The following is an 18,140-nucleotide window of genomic DNA, read 5'->3' as shown; positions in this document are numbered from 1 at the left end:
TNTNGCAATACAAGGCTTATAGAGAATTCAGAACTGCNATTCAAGAGTAATTAAAGACTCCATGAATAAACTTAGAGAAAGGTTAGACAAAAGGCAGACAGAGAAGCCCATCAGGGATGGTTAGAGAGCTGGTTTAGATCCCTTGGTTTGCTACCCCTGGTGTCCACCTTGATGGGACCCTTAATCATTCTCCTCCTAATCCTCCTCTTGGGCCCCTGCATTCTAAACAGATTGATGCAGTTCATAAAGAACAGACTCTCAGTCATTCAGACGCTTGTTCTCACCCAACAATACCAGAGGATAAGACAACAGAAAGAGATTCCTTAGAATTCGATTTGAGTAAAGGATTTTACTCAAGTCTAAAAGAAAATGGGGGAATGAAAGACCCCAGCTTAGCAGCAGTAACGCCATTTTGCAAGGCTGTACTTAAGATGACTGGTTCAGAGAAAGGTTAGAACACTGAGTACACAGCTGCCAAGCAGGATGTGTATGGTTGAAGACATGGCAACAGGACGACTGGGGTTGAGCGCCTGACAATGAGAAAAAGCCCGGAGAGGTCCCACACCCTGGTGGGGGGGGGCCAGAGTCAATCTTATGTTTCAGGAAGGTAGCTAGGAACTTGCCCCCGGCTAAACCTTTGGGGGGCCGAGTCAGTCAAAATGTTCCAGGAAGGTAGCTAGAAACTGCCCCGGCTGAACCCTTGCCACATTAGAATCCACCAATTATATCCCTGTAACCATGCATCTGCTTCTGTATGCTTGCTTCTGCTCCCCAGAATCCTATAAAAAGCCCATCCTGGTTCCGTGGGGCGCCAGTCCCCAGTGACTGAAGCGCCCACAGGTGTCTGTGCCTGTGTATCCCGACAATAAACCAAATCCTCTTGCTAATTGCATCCGGTGGTCTCGGTCTGGTCATTGAGTTAGAGGACCTCCATCCCGAGGGGAAGTTCTCCCTGAGAACTTTTCACTAGAACTTCTATCTTTCTAGAACTGCCATAGTTTCAAGTCACATTTAAGTCCTTAATGCATTTTAGTTGACCTTCTATATCAGTTAAGGAAAAGCTCCTATTTCATTATTGTCTATAAGATAATTTCCCTAGCATAATTTATTGTGCATAATATCTTTTCTACATTTTGTGCTGTTATTTAAAACAAGGTCTTTCTATGTACCCCTGGCTTTCTAGGAGAAGTTTAGGCCAGTATGATCTCAACTCAGACAGATATTCCTGTCTCTCTCTTGAGTGCTGGGATTAAAGGTTTACACCAACATGCTTGCCTTGTTTTCTTTTGATTTTTGGTAAAGGTATTTGCTATCAATTGGTAGATTTATGGGTTCTCTTTTGTGCTCTACTAATCTATTTTAAGACTAATATGTTTTATGTCAATTCTATACCATTTCAATCTGTAAAATTTTATGGTGCACTCAGCATCAAGTGAAGTAGTGACTCCAACTTAATTCTTATTCAAGACAGATGTGGAAGTCCTGGATCAGTTTTCAGTTTTATGTAAATTTCCTTACTAATTTCTGTTGCTATACAACATGCACTTTGAAGCTTAGCATTGGCAATATTTATTACTTCAAAGTAGACAGCATGTATCTTAACAATTTTCCTGATTCTCCATAAATGCAGATTTACATGTGTTCATTACTTTCATTTGTGCTTTATAGATTATATTATACAGATCTATTATACAGATCTTTCATCTACTTGTTTAAATATATTACCAAGTGTTTTTTAAAATTTGATACTATTATAAATGATGGTATATTTAAATAGCTTTTCTTGGAAGTTCATTTTTACTTTATGTAAAAACAACCAGTCATCCTTTATAAATTGATTTTGAACCTCCCCTGAGAGACACAGCCAGAATATAGCAAATACATAGGCGAATGCCAGCAGCAAACCACTGAACTGAGAATGGGACCCCATTGAAAGAATCTGAGAAAGGACTGAAGAGCTTGAAGGGGCTCGAGACCCCATATGAACAACAATGCCAACCAACCAGAGCTTCCCAGGACTAAGCCACTCCCAAAGACTATACATGGACTGACCCTGGGCTCCAACCTCATAGGTAGCAATGAATAGCCTAGTAAGAGCACCAGTGGAAGGGGAAGCCCTTGGTCCTGCCAAGACTGAACCCCCAGTGAACGTGATTGTTGGAGGGAGGGTGGTAATGGGGGGAGGATAGGGAGGGGAACACCCATATAGAAGGGGAGGGAGAGGGGTTAGGGGGATGTTGGCCTGGAAACTGGGAAAGGAAATAACAATTGAAATGTAAATAAGAAATACCCAAGTTAATAAAGATGGAGGAAAAAATTGATTTTGTATCTTGCAACTTCACTGAATATATATTATTTCCACAAATTTTGGGGTAGAGTCTTCAGGGTCTTCTGTATATAATAAAATCATGCTATTCTGAAACCAAAAGATGTATTTCTTTCTTTTGGATCAGTATATGTTTGTTTATGATGCCTAATTTTTCTGTCTTTAGCTTTCAGTTTCTAAGTTCACTGTATGATTGGAATTGTTGGAACCTTTTCTTCATCATAGTCTTAGGGAAAGACTTAGACCTCTTTCTTCATCGCTGAATAGCTCTCCATGGATTTACTCTTATGTGACCTTTATTTTGTTGATCAACAGAAGTTGTCCTATGCCTAACTTTATCCAAAAGTTTTATTGCAACAGGATGTTGAATTTTGTCAGATAGTTTTTGTGTATTTATATGATTATCATAGGATTCTAAGACTTCACTTTTAGTGTGATGCTATATATACATACATACAGACAGACAGATAGGTAGGTATGTGTGAGTGATATGTGTGTGAGTGATGCAATGATATATACATGAATGATGTTGCAATATATATTGTATATATATATCAATTTGCATCTGTTAAGTTATATTTGCTTTTATGCTCCCTTGATCGTGGTACATAAACCTGTTAACACTGGCAAACTTAGTTGCTATTATTTTGATTATTTTGATATTTCCTTTTATGTTCATCAGGGATATTAGCCTATGTTTTGGTTTATTAATTTTGTTCTTTGATAATCTCATACCTGTAAATAATGCATTTTATTATCATTGTTTGATTTTTTATTATTTCCTTCAAAACCTTTCTGGCCTCCCTAAAGCTTTCTTATCTATATTTATGACTTTTGTTTTGTATTGAGCCCACCAGAGTTTAATTAAAGCTTTCTCTATGACTTTGGATTTGGAACTTTCCATTAAAGGTTTAATTCATTTCATCCTATTCAGTTCAGACTCACTGGCATAGTGTTCATATAAGCCCATATACTTTTCACTTATTTACAGTCCAGCTGACCTTGACAGTGTTGACTTAACTATATCATTTATTCTCTCATCAAGCATGCATTGAGAACTTGAGCATCCTGGTATGAGATAAAGTCTTTCTTCTCATTAAATTGATTACTAAAAATAAAAATAGGATAAGCTTTACCAATTCAATTGTGGTTTATGACATCAGATCGCTAGGGAACCCCTTTGTTCTCTCTCTGGGTAGTACGTCTTACTGTTACCTATACATTTTCTTATTAAGTCTTTCATGTTTTCATACTACAGTAGACAACACTGTTATTGTATGCATGAAGAAAATATGGCAAGGTCATGTATTTATTTAGGCTACAGAACTTTGACTGGAATTTTCCAGGTCTTGTGCTCAGGATCATACCATCCATAATGTTATATGCTGTCTGGCCACATCATTAAAATTAAAAAGGCAGTAGGTTACATTGAACATTACGATAGAAATTAGTGAGGCGATTTTATGGGTAGAGCAACGCTGATGGCTTTTATAATTCACTAAACTCAACAACGTCTGACCTGTTATTGGACTTTCTGATTTCTCCTGGGCTCTCTTGGTTTTAATCTGCAGTACTTTCTAAGGTCCAAGAAGGGCATAACACAAAGCAATTCATCATGTTGGTCAGCAGTGATCTGTAGTTCCCTAGAGCAAAGCAGTGAACCTTTGAGTTTCAGACAGATTGGGGTATTGAGTTCAAACATTCACACTTCAGGCAAAAAATAGTAAAAGGATCCAAATAACTTGGGAAATGCATTTTCAGCCTTAATCTGTGTTGTGCGTCCTCATCAAGAGAGACTGCCATAACAAACATAGCAGCAGTCCATCTCTTCCAGTTGCCCTGGGACCAGCAGAGCACAGTAGGAATGATTGATCAATTAAAGCAATATAATCTGTACAAGGAAGGAAGAAGACTGGGTTTAGGAAGGCCATTTCTAATGTGCACTGGGAAGCTGTGCCAGCTCTCTAATGGATACCTTGGCTGCAAGAACACAGCAGGAAACTATATTGCACTTGAGATGCTACATTTATGTGGACCCCCGCTATTGGTTTTGCTGACAAGCAGGTTGTACAGAGAGAACAGGGATTATTTTTCAAGGAGGCCTGGCTTTTACAGGCATAGGAACACTAAAAGGTTTTCTACTTACTTAAAAATGCTCTGATTAAGGAAGAGCTGAGGCACTGCTAGGAGAGCATTTAGCTTACTGTGTAAACAACTCCTCTGCTCTCCAAGTTTCCTTGCTTTCATTTGCAGAGAGCACAAGTGACTGGATAGTTAAAAAGGCTCCTCTCTAGCTCATAGCAGCCCAGTCACACAGACTGTTGTTAAATTTCTACCTTAGGACTACTATATGTTGGGCCTTCTGCTTAGAAATTGCATAATTGTATTGTACTTACAGCTGTAGCCATTCCTAATTCTGAATTAGGAATTCATTAGGAATGAATACATGTTATTAATTTCTTTCCCTTTTTTTTCTCTTTTTTTTTGTTGTTTTTCTCTCATACAGTATATCCAGATAGCAGTTTTCCCTTCCTCCATTCCTCTCAGGCTCTCTCCTGACACTTTTTTCTCTCTCCCAGATCTACTCCTCTGTTTCCCTTCCCTACCTCTCAGGGATATCAATCAAATATGCCTTAACAAGATACAGTAAGAGTAGCTACAAACCCTCATATCAGTCTCATCAAGGTAACCCAGTAGGGAAAGGGGAGGGGGTGTCCTGAGAGCAAGCAAAAGAGAGACACTCCCACTGCTAGAGGTTTCACAAACACCAGCTAAGGACAGTGGCATTGTATGCATAGGCCCTGATGCAGAGCCCTGCAGCTCCATGCTTGCTCTTCAGTCTCCGTGAGCCCCTCGGAGCTCTGCTTAGTTGATTCCATGGGCTATGTTCTGGTGTCCTTGTCTGCTCTGGCTTCTGCAGTTCTTACTTTCCCTTTTCTGAAGGTTTCCCTGAGTCCAAGGAGGTCTCCATTTTGGGCTAATTCTTTGCCTAATGTTTCCTGTACCTACTCCCATCAGCTGCTAGAAGAAGCCTCTGATAACAGTTGAGCTAGGCACTTGGTAAATAGATGTATTCACCTGTGTACTACACTATTAACATAAGGACTTATGAACTATCAAACATAGTGTATCTGGAACTCCTCTGTTGTAGTTCAGTTTTTTTTAAGGTTTACTTATTTATTATATACACTGTAGCTATCTTCAGACACACCAGAAGAAGGCATCAGATCTCATTACAGATGGTTGTAAGCCACCATGTGATGGCTGGGATTTGAACTCAGGACCTTCGGAAGAACAGTCGGTGCTCTTAACCACTGAGCCATCTCTCCAGCCCATGGTTCAGTTTTACTTGTGCTTTCAGAAGATCGCTTCGCAACCAGTAGTTGAAGAGACCTGGAGGTAGACACTGGAGAGTTACTATAGGGCAGTCAAAGAGAATAACTGAAGAAAATTTGGCTGGCATACCAACAGATATAAGGAATTGTACTTCTGTAAAGACGCAGAATTTAAAGAATCTAATAATGCATTGAGAATGTAAAAGAATTGAAATGTCAAGATGTCTGAACTTAAATTGTTCAAACTATATGGGCAGAGGCAGAGTCCCTTACCATCATATTATGGAGAATAACCAATAGCATTGACAGTTTTTTATAATGTTGAAAGGGAGCTCTATGGTGCTCTTTGGCCAACAATTCAAGAAATTGTAACCTATTCCTAGCATTAGAAGTTTTGGTGCTATAAGATGTGTCATTGGGACATCGTCTTTCCCATTATACGCTGACTCCATTTTAAAATCTTTGTCAAATATGTATCTACTTTAGGGCGTTTGTCCAGTAGTAGGTTTCCATTCAGGTTTACAAAAGCCTTTAGTAAAAGGCTTTCCATCCTCTTTTCCTGTCCTTTACACTGACCCCCCAACCCCAATTCTTAGTTAATCCTTCTAATTTCTTTTCATCTCTTTGTGACACTATATTTTACTTTTTCCTTGAAGATAACCCCCTCTCACACTCTACTTTACTAGCTATTGCTACCTAACTTCACTGTCAAGATTGAAACACACATCTGAAACTTAAAAGCTAACATTGCCTATATGAGAAAACATGCATTATTTGTCTTTTGGGAGTATGGGTTACCTCACTCAGGATAATTGTTTCTAGCTCTTCATTAATTGAAAGTGCATAATTTCATTTTTTCTTAACAGCTGAATAATATTACGTTGTGTAAATTGCTGACATTTTCATTATCCATTTATTACTTGATGGAATCCAGACCTTTCCCAATTTCTGGCTATTTTGAGTAGAGCAGCAATGGACACTCATGATCAAGTTGCTGTAAGATTTAGAGTCCTTTGAGAATTTATACAAGAATGATATAGATGACAGATCAATTTTCAAATTTGGTGGAGCTTCCGCACTGTTTTTCATGGCAGCAATAGCAGTGTGTATACCCACAGCAATGAATAAGCCTTTCCTTTATCTAGCATTAACTTAGCATATGCTGTTATTTTTTTCTTATTACTATTGACCTTGGCCATCTCTCCCATCTGTCCTATAGTTAGATAAAATATCAAAGTAGTTTCAATTTTCATTGTCTTGATGGCTAAGGTTGTTGAACATTTCTTTTTGGGGTTTCTGAGCCATTTGAATTTTTGTGTTTATGTTCATAATCTATAGGCTACATCTTACCCTTTGGTTATCAGAGTAATAGTGACTTCATTAAAGGAATTAAGAAATGTTCTTTCTGTTTCTCTTGTTTCCTTCAGGCCTGGTTTTTGGAGAATTGACACTATTTTTCATTAACAGTCTGGTGTGTTTCTGTACTGAATCTTCTGATCCTTGGCTTGCTTTCATTTATTTTTTATTCTTTTATTTTTATTTTTTGGTGTAGAGATTTTTAATCACTGCTTATGTTTCACTAGGGTTATGAGTATGTTTAAATTGCTTATTTCACTTGATTTATCTTTGATAGGTCTTATGTACTATGAAGTTCATCTATTTCTTTTTGGTTTTTAGATGGGTGAAATACAGATTTTTAAAGTATGTTCTTATGAGTCTCTGAATTTTTCCAGTGTCTCTTCTACTGTATGACTTTTCATTTCTAATCTTACTAACTTATATATAGGTTTCTCAATTTTCCTGTTTTTTTCCTCAGAGAATGAACCGATTCACTGATTCTTTTTAGTTTTTTTTTTTTGCTTCTATTTTATTATTATTAGCCTGAAGCCTGATTATTGTTTGCCATTTATTCCTTTTGGGTAATATTTCTTGTTTCTGTAAAGGTTTCTGTTATGGGACAGGAGCTCACTTTGATGTTTAAGCACAGTGCTAGGCAGCTAGGGGATTTAGTACTTTTCCTGCAGTGAGTCCTTGAAGAGAAACTTTCAGTTCTAGACAGGTGCCCTTGCAGGAGACATTGTGGTAGCTAAGGACTAGGGAGATGGCCTAACAGGTAAAGCACTTGGCTGGGAAATGAGTCACAGAAAAAGCCAGATCTGGCCGAGGGATATACCCATAACTCTGTAGGAGGTGGGGGCAGGAGATTGCTGGGGCTTGCTGCCCACCAGGCTGACTCCAGATTCAGTGAGGGACCTTATCTGAAGGAAATGGAGGGGAAAGTAATAAAGACAGCACCAGACGTTTGTCTTTAGGTGTCTGTGCTATAGACGTGTTATCTGTACACACCCATGCTTATAAACCACATGCAAACTCTTGCACACACATGCATGCATGTATAGAAATTTAAATGTACAAAAAGGGAGTGTGCATGTCTTCAGTTTTTATAATCATTATTGCCTACTAACATAACCTGTCCCTGGAATGATTAAAGATATGTACTTGAAACTTTAGAAATAGAGCATTACAGATAGGAGAACCAGTCCACTTATCAATCATTGTTACCTAACCAGTAAACTTCTTTGTTTTATACTTTTATATACCTATAGGTGTATTACATACATAATTGCTTATTTGGGGTATGGCATTGAATATCCATTCCTCCTGCTTCAGAGATTATTATCCTTAATTCTTAAAATTTCTCTCATCTTCCATTCATTCTGTGTATTGCTTGAGAGCAGCACAGGGTGTGTTGTGTCTCGCTTGTTCTCCATTTACGTTGTTGTTCTCCATTCTCAGGTGTGGATGTTAAGGTCTCTGCTGCTCTGTCATGGAAAATGTCAAACCAGAGCCAAGTGTGATAGCAGGAATGTGAAGGTCATGACTTTGAAGTTAGATTAGGCTACATGGTGAGACCATATCTAAAAACAAACAGAAAAAAAAAGCAAAAGCAGGAAAGACATAGGTCTATATAATATCCAACCTCATTTGTGCACTTCGTTCTCAGTGACTTTATTTCATTCAGCTGTGATTACTCAGTGACCTACTCCCCTCAAAAAATATAACAAAGGGCAAATTAGTCTCCAGATATTTCCAATCTGACCGTCTGAATGACCCAAACATCCCAAAATAGATTTCATCTATTCTGTAAGGAACAAGTGGTTTAAGCTGCATAACATTTTGTTTATGCAAAACCTATGACCTATTTACATAGCACTCTTTCTTTCTATACAAAAAGTAATGTTAGTCTAACCCTCTTTGACCTCTGTTGAATTAATGAAAAGGAAAGTGAAACCTGGTAATCTTACTCAAACTAAAAATTTCTATAGGAACTTTTATTATTTTAAGATAAGAGTCTGTGTTCTGCATTTTTGTTTCATACTTTTCAGGTCCGTAGATTCTTAAGACTTTCTTCTTTAGCATCCTTCCCTTGGGACTTTAAAATACAAACTTGAACAAAAGTATTAGTTCACAAAAGGGATTATTCTGTTCCATGATTTCAATCTGCTGTGTTGTTTCTCCTGAAGGGTCTACAGGGGGAAATCAGTTAATGAGAGGCTACCTCAAAGTTACATGTATTAACGCTCACTTTTAGCTATGGATATCACTGACATTAGGCAGAAATGAGTTTTACATTCTCATTCCAACTAGGTTATTTATTAATACAGCTTCATCAGTCTCTAAAGAGTCGCGATATTGGTGTATTTGTAAGATATTTAATGGATAAAAGAAGGTGTGGAGGCAAGAAGAACATGTATACAAGTACTGAAACTTCACTATGTTCAGTCATATGATGACCATGTGTGTTGTCTACTGTGGATATAAGGACTTTGGGGGATTATCATACTACCTCTCCCTTTGGGTACCTTCTGGAACCATTAACCCATTGGAGAGTATACTGTGATGTAATCGGATTGGAGGGTAGAGCTGTCTCTTGGTGTTCCCCTAAGCTATTCTGGAAAATCTTAATATAGATATGCTCCAGGCAGGAAAATCATGGCATCCTTAGCTAAGTTTAGAAAATGACACATGCTATCCTTGTTAGGAGTCATTACAGTATGTTAAGTACCACAGAAGTTTTTCAAGTAGTCTGTTGCTTTCATATTTCCCCAAATGTGTAGATGACCGTACAGTCTTATTTGCAAGTAGCTCTTACCAGTATCTAAAAGAAGTAGTGCTAGGTGTATGGTATGGAGCATGCTCAAATGAGGGTCCTCTTGGAGTGCAATCAATGTCAATTAATGAGTCTGGAGTTAGACTAAGCATTCCAGTACCTAGAACATAGTTAAAACTAGGTGTGATTACCCCGCCTTCCATCTAGGTGCTGAAGTCTTGAGAGTTTCCCTAATTTAAAGCAGCTCCTGAGATGACTGTCATTTCCAGCTGTGTGTGAGGAAGGATTCTGACCTTGCTGTACAAAACTGAAGACTAGCTGGAGAAGCGTGGAGGCTGCACCACAGGACTAGCACATTTCAGAGCTGTGTTTGACACACTGTGTATTCATGTCCTTGATGTGTCTTACTGGAAATTTTATGCTCCACAAATGGCTTCTATTACTTAGAACAGGATCACCCGTTTAGAATCTTTTAAAGATTTTATCAGAAAAACAAACAAGAATATGGCCTTTGAGGCAGTACTGGACCTGGTTGACACTCACTATCAAAAGGAGGGTGGGCAGAAAACAATCAGAGTATGCATATCTCAAATTCTCACCATCAGGCAGCTTTTCCAAGTCTAAAGTTCTTTGTGCACTCGGTGCTCCCTTCCTCCTGGCATCGTAATTCAGTGTGCTGATAATCTGCCTTTCCCTTTATTTCCATTCATTTATGTAACATTTTAGACTTAAGAAATTGTCATAAACTTTAGCCTTAAGCAAATGCATCAATTCAGTGAATTGGGATATGATGCCATTACTTTATAAAACACAGCCATTGTTGAACATTTGCACCAGTACCTGTCCTTTTTTCATGGCTTCCATATTTCTTTTTATGGGAAGCCTGAAAGCTTAAGTAGTAATGATGGGAGACTCTGCAGATGTTCACTTGATCCCTCCTTGAGTCCTCTGACACACATAGAAATGAACTAAAGACACCACAAGTTATGTGCTTATTCACTTCAAGAAAATTGCCTTTTTATTATTTCTTATTTTGCATTTATATTCTGAAAATGTAAAAAAAAATTACTAGGAGTAAAAAGCAGGTAGAAACAAAGGTGCTACAGTTGAATAAAGTGGTCCAAGAGCTCAGCCTTGAAATATACCATTTATTAAACGGCCGAATACCAGCAAGCAGCACTGGAAGTTCTCTTAATGTCCTTAATGTCCTTAATGTCCTTAAATGCTGCCAACTGTTTTCCAACTCATCAGTGTGGACTCAGTGTCCACAGCACTCTTCTTAAATGATTTTTTCCTGGGGAAGTTCAAGAGCACTTAGAGCTGGATGGCACTGTATAGGTGATCTTACTCTGTGCTCCAGAAACATGGTACAACTTGTGGATAACTTATTTCAGAAATCCAGATTCCTAGGCAGGTCCCCAGATATGCTCTTGTATTTGATGTGGGGCACAGGAATCTCCATTTTTATAACAATAATTCCAGGGATTCTTTGAATTTGGCACTCTTGGGACAGTAAAATAAATTCAATATTATTTTCTTTGTGTTTTGTTGAGAGCAGAAACTGGATAGATTTAAGATGAGTGGCTGAAGTTGTACTGCATAACAGTGAGATCCACTCCTCGTGAGTTTGCGTTCCATGGTAGGACATAGAGGAATGCATTTTCTTAGAACTTAAGTTAACATTTGTGCTAAATGATGTGATTCTTTTTTTCTTATTGGATATTTTATGTATTTACATTTCAAATGTTATTCCCTTTCCTGGTTTCCCCTCTCCCACCTCCCTTCCCATTGCTTCTATGAAGATGCCCCCACTCCCACCCACCCACTCTGGACTCTCCACCCTGACATTCCCTTACACTTGGGCATTGAGCCTTCCCAGGACCAAGGGCCTCTCCTCCCATTGATGCACAACAAGGCCATTCTCTGCTACATATGCGGCTGGAGTCATGGGCTCCTCCATGTGTACTCTTTGGTTGGTGGTTTAGTCCCTGGGAGCTCTAAGGGTCTGGTTGGTTGATAATGCTGTTCTCCTCCATTGGGTCCATGCTCAGTCTGGTGGTTGGTTGTAAGTATCCTCATCTGTATCCGTAAGACTGGCAGAGCCTCCCAGGAGACATAGCGATTGCTTATGTCATCATCTGATACCATTACCTGCTAAAGCAAGGCATGGACAGGATTTAAAAGGACTGCTTGTCACCCCAGCTCGCTTGCGCTCTCCCTCTCCTTCCCTCCCTCTCTCCCTCCCTCCACTCCCCCCTTCTCTCTCTTCCTACATGTTCTTCGCTGGTCTCTTTCTGGCCTCTTTTCTGTCCTTCTTTGTTACCCTCTCTGCCTTCATCACTCTGCTCCAGTCCGTCTGCCTATACTATTTCTCCACCCCCTACATAAGCCCCCTTTATACCATATCTGTTCAAAGCAGATTTCTCAGGAGTTCTCAGGGGAACAGCTTGGCCTGAGTCCTCCAGGTACCCCCTCACCACACCATATTTCATAACATCTGTAATTACTCTAGTAAGTTTCAGTGTAACCCAATTTCCCGATTTTTTTTCTTTTTGGTTTTATATGAACACATTGTTAAAATATAAAATAGCACACATTCTTTTTAAAAGAATTTATGTATTATTTTATGTTATGTATGTGGTGATCAGCCTGCATACATATGTAACTGTATCTCATGAATGCAGCACCTGCTAAGGCCAGAGGATGGCAACAGATGCTGTGCAGCTGGAGTTGACAGACTGCTGTCAGCCCCATGTGATGCTGGGACCAAATGGGTTCTGCTCAAAAAGCAAGAGGTTTTACCCTCCTCACCATCTCATCAGCCTCCGAATACACTTTTTCATCAACTTAGACAAATTAGTTTAGATACTAATACAGTTAAAATGTAAACAAAGAAGCAACTTTATCCACATCTTACGTTACGTCCTATATTTTACATTTTCACCAAAGTTAGGATACAGAATGAAAATCCTCAGTAGCAAGGACTAGGAATCTAAAACTTCTTTCTGAGCAGAGCAGTAGAAACTACTGGAGTATCGAGTCCACATTCCACAAGAGAAGTGAGAAGTCTGCACAGTGTTCTTTCTTCTATTGGGCTAAATTGATTATGTGACTACTAGTGATGTCACTTGATTGATTTGTCTTCCTGTTTTTCTAGACCGCTGAACATGAACTTGTGTGGCTTCAGCTGTATTGTGCTTCTCCCTGGGTTTTGTGTGACCTTTGCTATTTCTTAATAATTCTTGAAGACTGGAATTCATCTCATTTAGAACTATTCCTAGGGCCCAGATTGCTTTCTTATCTGAATTTCCAACTGTGTCGTTCTCTTCCTCAGACATGGCTGTACCACTCTCTCTGGCCATAAGCTAAGAGCAGCTGTAGTGCTGCTTGCTCTGAGTAGAGAGATGGACTCACAGGTCAGCAGCTGAAAACACCCTGAAATACAGGGGACATTTTCAGTGGAGGTTCTCTTTGGTTTCACTGGAGGTTCTCTTTGGTTTCAGTGGAGGTTATCTTTGGTTTCAGTGGAAGTTATCTTTGGTTATTGGTCTGTTCATTTGGTTGATTGGTCAGTTGGCAGCTTTCATTTGTTTGGTTAATTTTCAGTATTCATTGTTAACTATACCTTAAGAATGTCTAGTAGACTCGGAAAACGCCTTGAACTTAAAAATAGAGAACTTGTACTCAGATCCTGTCCCATCGTTTGTTTTTATTTAAAAATGAACTACCTTTCCTATTTGTCTGGCTAAATAAATGTTAATTTTCTTTATTATTATTTGACTTACCTTTATGGCCTTTAGTGATTTTAAATTACTATTTGTTCCAGTGAAATTTCAAATCAATATATTTTTCTCCTAGAATTAGGTTGTATTACAGTAGTGGTTATCCTTTTCCCAGAACTTAGCCTATACTTTACTATATGAATTTTATATCCAATCTTTTCTTTTTATCTTTATTTATTTACATCTTGTTTAGGTATATTTATTCAGAACATATTTATTTTATTTAATTGCTGCAACGGTGGCAGATCTTTACTCTGTTCTTATTTCCCAGGGAAATTAATCGTTTTGTGCCTTTACTTTTGAATATTTCCAAACTTGCCATCAGAATCCAGATATTCTAGTTGTTTGGATAATGAAATAAGGATGCAGGCTCACACAGAATTCACTGTAGAATTCTCAAGTGGAATTTAGCAATGTGGAAAATACTGCTAATCAATGAATTTTAGTTTTAACATACACTTTATACATCAAAACATGTACAAGGTAGATGTTACTGATACCAGCAGGAAGGAGGAATGAGAAGATGGCAGTTGCAGTAGTTACATTTCTCATCACTGTAACAGGAAGCTTAACAGAAACTAAGAAGAGTGCATGTTGTGATTGTCTTTTAACTCTGTCAGAGGTAGAATTTAGTAGGTTTTGAATGTGTGGTAAATGATCCTGTGTGTCTGTCTTGGGCATGTCGATAATCATAGACTATCGATGAAGAAACCTTGCATGATTTGATTTGTTGTTCTTTTGTGTTATCACATGCACTCTTCACAATGCTGATATCAGCTTGATAGTGAAGATGAAACAAAGGGATTTCAGAAACTGTGTAAATGTTTGGCCAACCAGCGAGTTAGCTGAAATTAGAATCCAGACTCATGATGTCAGCATCGCATTCCTGTGATTGGACAGTTATTGGGTATATTGGGTATACTGCAAGAGCATGAAATCCTGAGTTCAGATCCTTAACATCTGTATAAATGCTCAGTGTGGCTTGCACATATCTATTTCCATCAGTGGGAGACAAAGATGGCAGACAGGTTCTTAGCCAGACAGTTTACATGAAACATTAAGGAGGTATAGTGAGAGACCGTTATCTCAAAAGCTTAACTGGAAAAAGGTGGAAGACCACACTGGAATTTTGGCCTACACACACACACACACACACACACGACCAAACAAAATGAACTATCATAATCCTTGACTACTGCTCCAGGAGATCTAGGGGTCCAGATGAAACTCTGAAGTAAGGGATGAACTGAATATAGATCAGATGAAGTCATTGCCCATGTTGCATTATGTTATACTGCGCTGTGCTATGCCATGTTATGTTATGTTATGTTATGTTATGTTATGTTATGTTATGTTATGTTATGTTTTTTTCTAGATCTCTGAAAACAGACCCACTGCTTCAATCAATAGTACTCCTATCATATGCCATGATGCTTCCATTGGCCAGATGTGCACTAAACCATCTCAAGATTCAAAGCATTCCGAAAGTTGTGGGAAGACAGAAACACTCAAAGCCCTCATCAAATTTTCATGACACATATGGCAATATGATGCTGTGCAGTGGGGCCGCTTTCTGTCTAGGTGCATATATAATTTTTATGACCCAGATGGGGGTGGAGTGGAACCTGTCTCCTGTGGGCAGAGTCACCCCCAAAGAGTGGAATGAGTAACTTTCTCAAAACATTAACAGAATTGTCTCAAACCTAACTTGTCACGGACATGTTCTTCTGTTCAGTGAAATCAGCATAGTAAAAGAAATAAAATTGATTCAGAAGTGCTAACAAGTTGTTGAAAGCTGTCATTGAGTTCCCGAAAGTAATGCGCTACCCATAGATAGAGATGGCCAGGTGTGGGTATCATCCGTGAATGTGAATGTAGGGTTTTAAGAGTTCTTCTGACTTAGTGACATAGTCTGTGTAGCTGCCATCAATAAGCATCCATACATAGGTGCCTTAGACAGGTATTGAGTTGTGTCCAATGCATATTTGTCAGCAGCTGACCAGTTTTAACCCACCCTTTCTCTTTCCCAGGCTGGTGTGTACCAACTGTACTTTCTTTTTTTTCTGTTTTTTATTTTTTTATTGGATATTTTCTGTATTTACATTTCAAATATTATCCCCTTTCCCTCTCCCTCTGCTTCTGTGAGGATGCTCCCCCTCCCGCCTACCCACCCCCACTTTACCGCCCTGGCCTTCCCCTGACTTTCTGGAATCTTTTACTTTTCTGTTTGTTATTGCCTTGGGAAATCTGTAAGATCATAGGCTTGGGGTGATTTTTGTGAATTCGCATTCAGAACAGGAGTTGGTGTAGGTTAGGATGTCAGTGATGTTGAAATGGTGACTAAATAAGTACTATGTGTAATCCTAGCCCACATTCACTTGAAAAATTTAAAAATAGGAATTTGATTTCCACTGAGGATTGTAATTAGATAACTGGAGACCATTTACATGTCTGTTTGATTTTACTAATTATTCTGAAACGTCTTCCCATAAGGCATTCGCAAACTTTTATTTTCTGTCAATCAGGAATGAGATGATGGAGAACAGGGAGGTAGGAGCTTTTTTTGTCCAGGAGCTCATATTTCTACAAAGTATTCCGAAAGTGTCCATTCATCTCAGGTCAGGAGTAAGCATCTAGTGCAGATTCACTCAGTTTGTTTCTGGGTAGCATTGTTTACTTCCACTGCTGTAATTCCTGGTAGAAGTCTCACTTGTATACCAATAAAGCAAGTCTTAGTGACAGAAAACAGTCTCACTAGTAGAACCCTAAAGATAATAGTGAGAGAAACTATTCCTAAATTCAATTCTTGATTTTGAAGCCTATAAATCCCAGCTGTGGTTATATAGTGCTATGAATTTATTCCTTGTTTAAAATATACCAGATTCACAGGAAAACATTTCTTAGCATTGTGAGATGGTGTTATTCAACAGAATTAATTCTGCAAATGGCAGTTACACAACTGTCAGTAAAGATGTCGATCTCTGTACCATACTCTCATTCCAAGTTGACACGCAGTATGTGGCGTCGTAAAAATATTTGATGTAAGAAATGTGATTACGAGCTAGTTATTAGTTACCAAAGCATCTCATTGATGAAATACCTCCCTTTTGAGAAAGGGGCCTGCTAATTTTATAACAGTTTAAGTGTTACAACAGTTCCTCGTTATGACAGGTACAAAAAAAGCATATGCATGTATTCATACGACATAAAACCTCCCATGCTTTGCAGCAACAGCAGCTGCGTTCCTCGGGGAGATGACATTAATTTGAGCAGTATCTCTTATTTTCCAATAACCTTTTACATTACAAAAAAAAATCTGCAACTTCATTTTCTTCTTCTATCTGGAAACCATAGAAACCAATGTGAAATTATAGCCAAGAAGTTCGTCACTGGGCTATCTCAAGCAGATCTCCATGGAAACACTTCACATTTTCTTGAAATGAAAGATCTTCCAATCAGACATACACCCGTAACTAATGAGTGTCTGACAACAGGATGTGAAGAGAGGTACACGGCTATTCGTTAGGTAACACATGTAAGAGGGTTTTAGTATGACTTAAATATAAGGACATTTAAAAGAAACAGTCCTAGTGAAGAAATGAAAGCAAAATATATTTTTGAAAACAGCTTTCTTCTCTTTTAATTCATTGTTCTTGCTAGTTTTTTTTAAAAGGAAGTTTCCTACAAGAGTTGATTTTAGATCCGTGTTCAGATCCTTACTCAGCCCTGCAACCACTTGTCTCACCCTTACTGGGCTGTGATGAAATAGATGGGAGTGATAGATGTTTTTCTATATTGGCTTCAATGTACTGAAGGTAACCAATCTTTGTACATTGATTTTTTTTTTGAAGATTCATTTATATGCCTTATTCTGAGTGCTTTAAAGATTTTTTTAATTTAAATTTAAGACTACTACCTAAAAAAGTTGGTACAATCTATTTTGTTCAAATTCTTTCCTTTTTCTCAAGTCCTCCCTATCCACATAAGTTTATATGCATTGAATTTTTAATTCTTGAAGGTACTTTCAATTCTTGATGATAACTCAAATGATACTGAAATTGCTTTAGAGATTAATATCAGGATTTAGTAGCTCTCTTACTTTTGTTGCTACTAATTTGTGAAGAACAGTATCGCTTAGATAGGATGCTACAGTATTTTCTCATTTGATCTCCTTATTCTGGTGGTTAAAGAGAATATTTTTTTTGACCCAATTGGTAAGATATAATTGTCCACTTAAACATACAAAGCCCGGTACCATCTATCCCTTGAGAACATTAATAACAACCTATAAATATACAGAACAGAATCTTTTTTTAAAAATTTTTTTTATTAACTTGAGTATTTCTTATTTACATTTAGAATGTTATTCCCTTTCCCAGTTTCCGGGCAAACATCCCGCTAATCCCTCCCCCTCCCCTTCTTTATGGGTGTTCCCCTCCTCACCCTCCCCCCATTGCCGCCCTCCCCCCAACAATCACGCTCACTGGGGGTTCAGTCTTAGCAGGACCCAGGACTTCCCCTTCCACTGGTGATCATACTAGGATATTCATTGCTACCTATGCAGTTAGAGTCCAGGGTCAGTCCAT

General features: G+C 38.4%; 1 protein-coding gene across 1 annotated transcript in view; it reads left to right on the top strand.

The window, feature by feature from the left end:
* LOC116912713 (cytochrome c oxidase subunit 7B2, mitochondrial) overlaps positions 1-15,338 on the top strand; it is a 68,181-nt gene extending 52,843 nt beyond the window's left edge. Inside the window, exon 2 of the mRNA XM_032916840.1 lies at positions 14,930-15,338. Within this exon, the coding sequence (XP_032772731.1) occupies positions 14,982-15,224 (243 nt within the window). The 5' untranslated portion in view covers positions 14,930-14,981 and the 3' untranslated portion in view covers positions 15,225-15,338. The remainder of the gene's footprint in view (positions 1-14,929) is intronic.
* The last annotated feature ends 2,802 nt before the right edge of the window (positions 15,339-18,140 follow it).

The sequence above is a fragment of the Rattus rattus genome, chromosome 11 (assembly GCF_011064425.1).
Source record: "Rattus rattus isolate New Zealand chromosome 11, Rrattus_CSIRO_v1, whole genome shotgun sequence".
Taxonomy (NCBI): domain Eukaryota; kingdom Metazoa; phylum Chordata; class Mammalia; order Rodentia; family Muridae; genus Rattus; species Rattus rattus.
The sequence above is the reverse complement of the archived record's forward strand: the minus strand, read 5'-3'. Positions and strand labels throughout refer to the sequence as shown.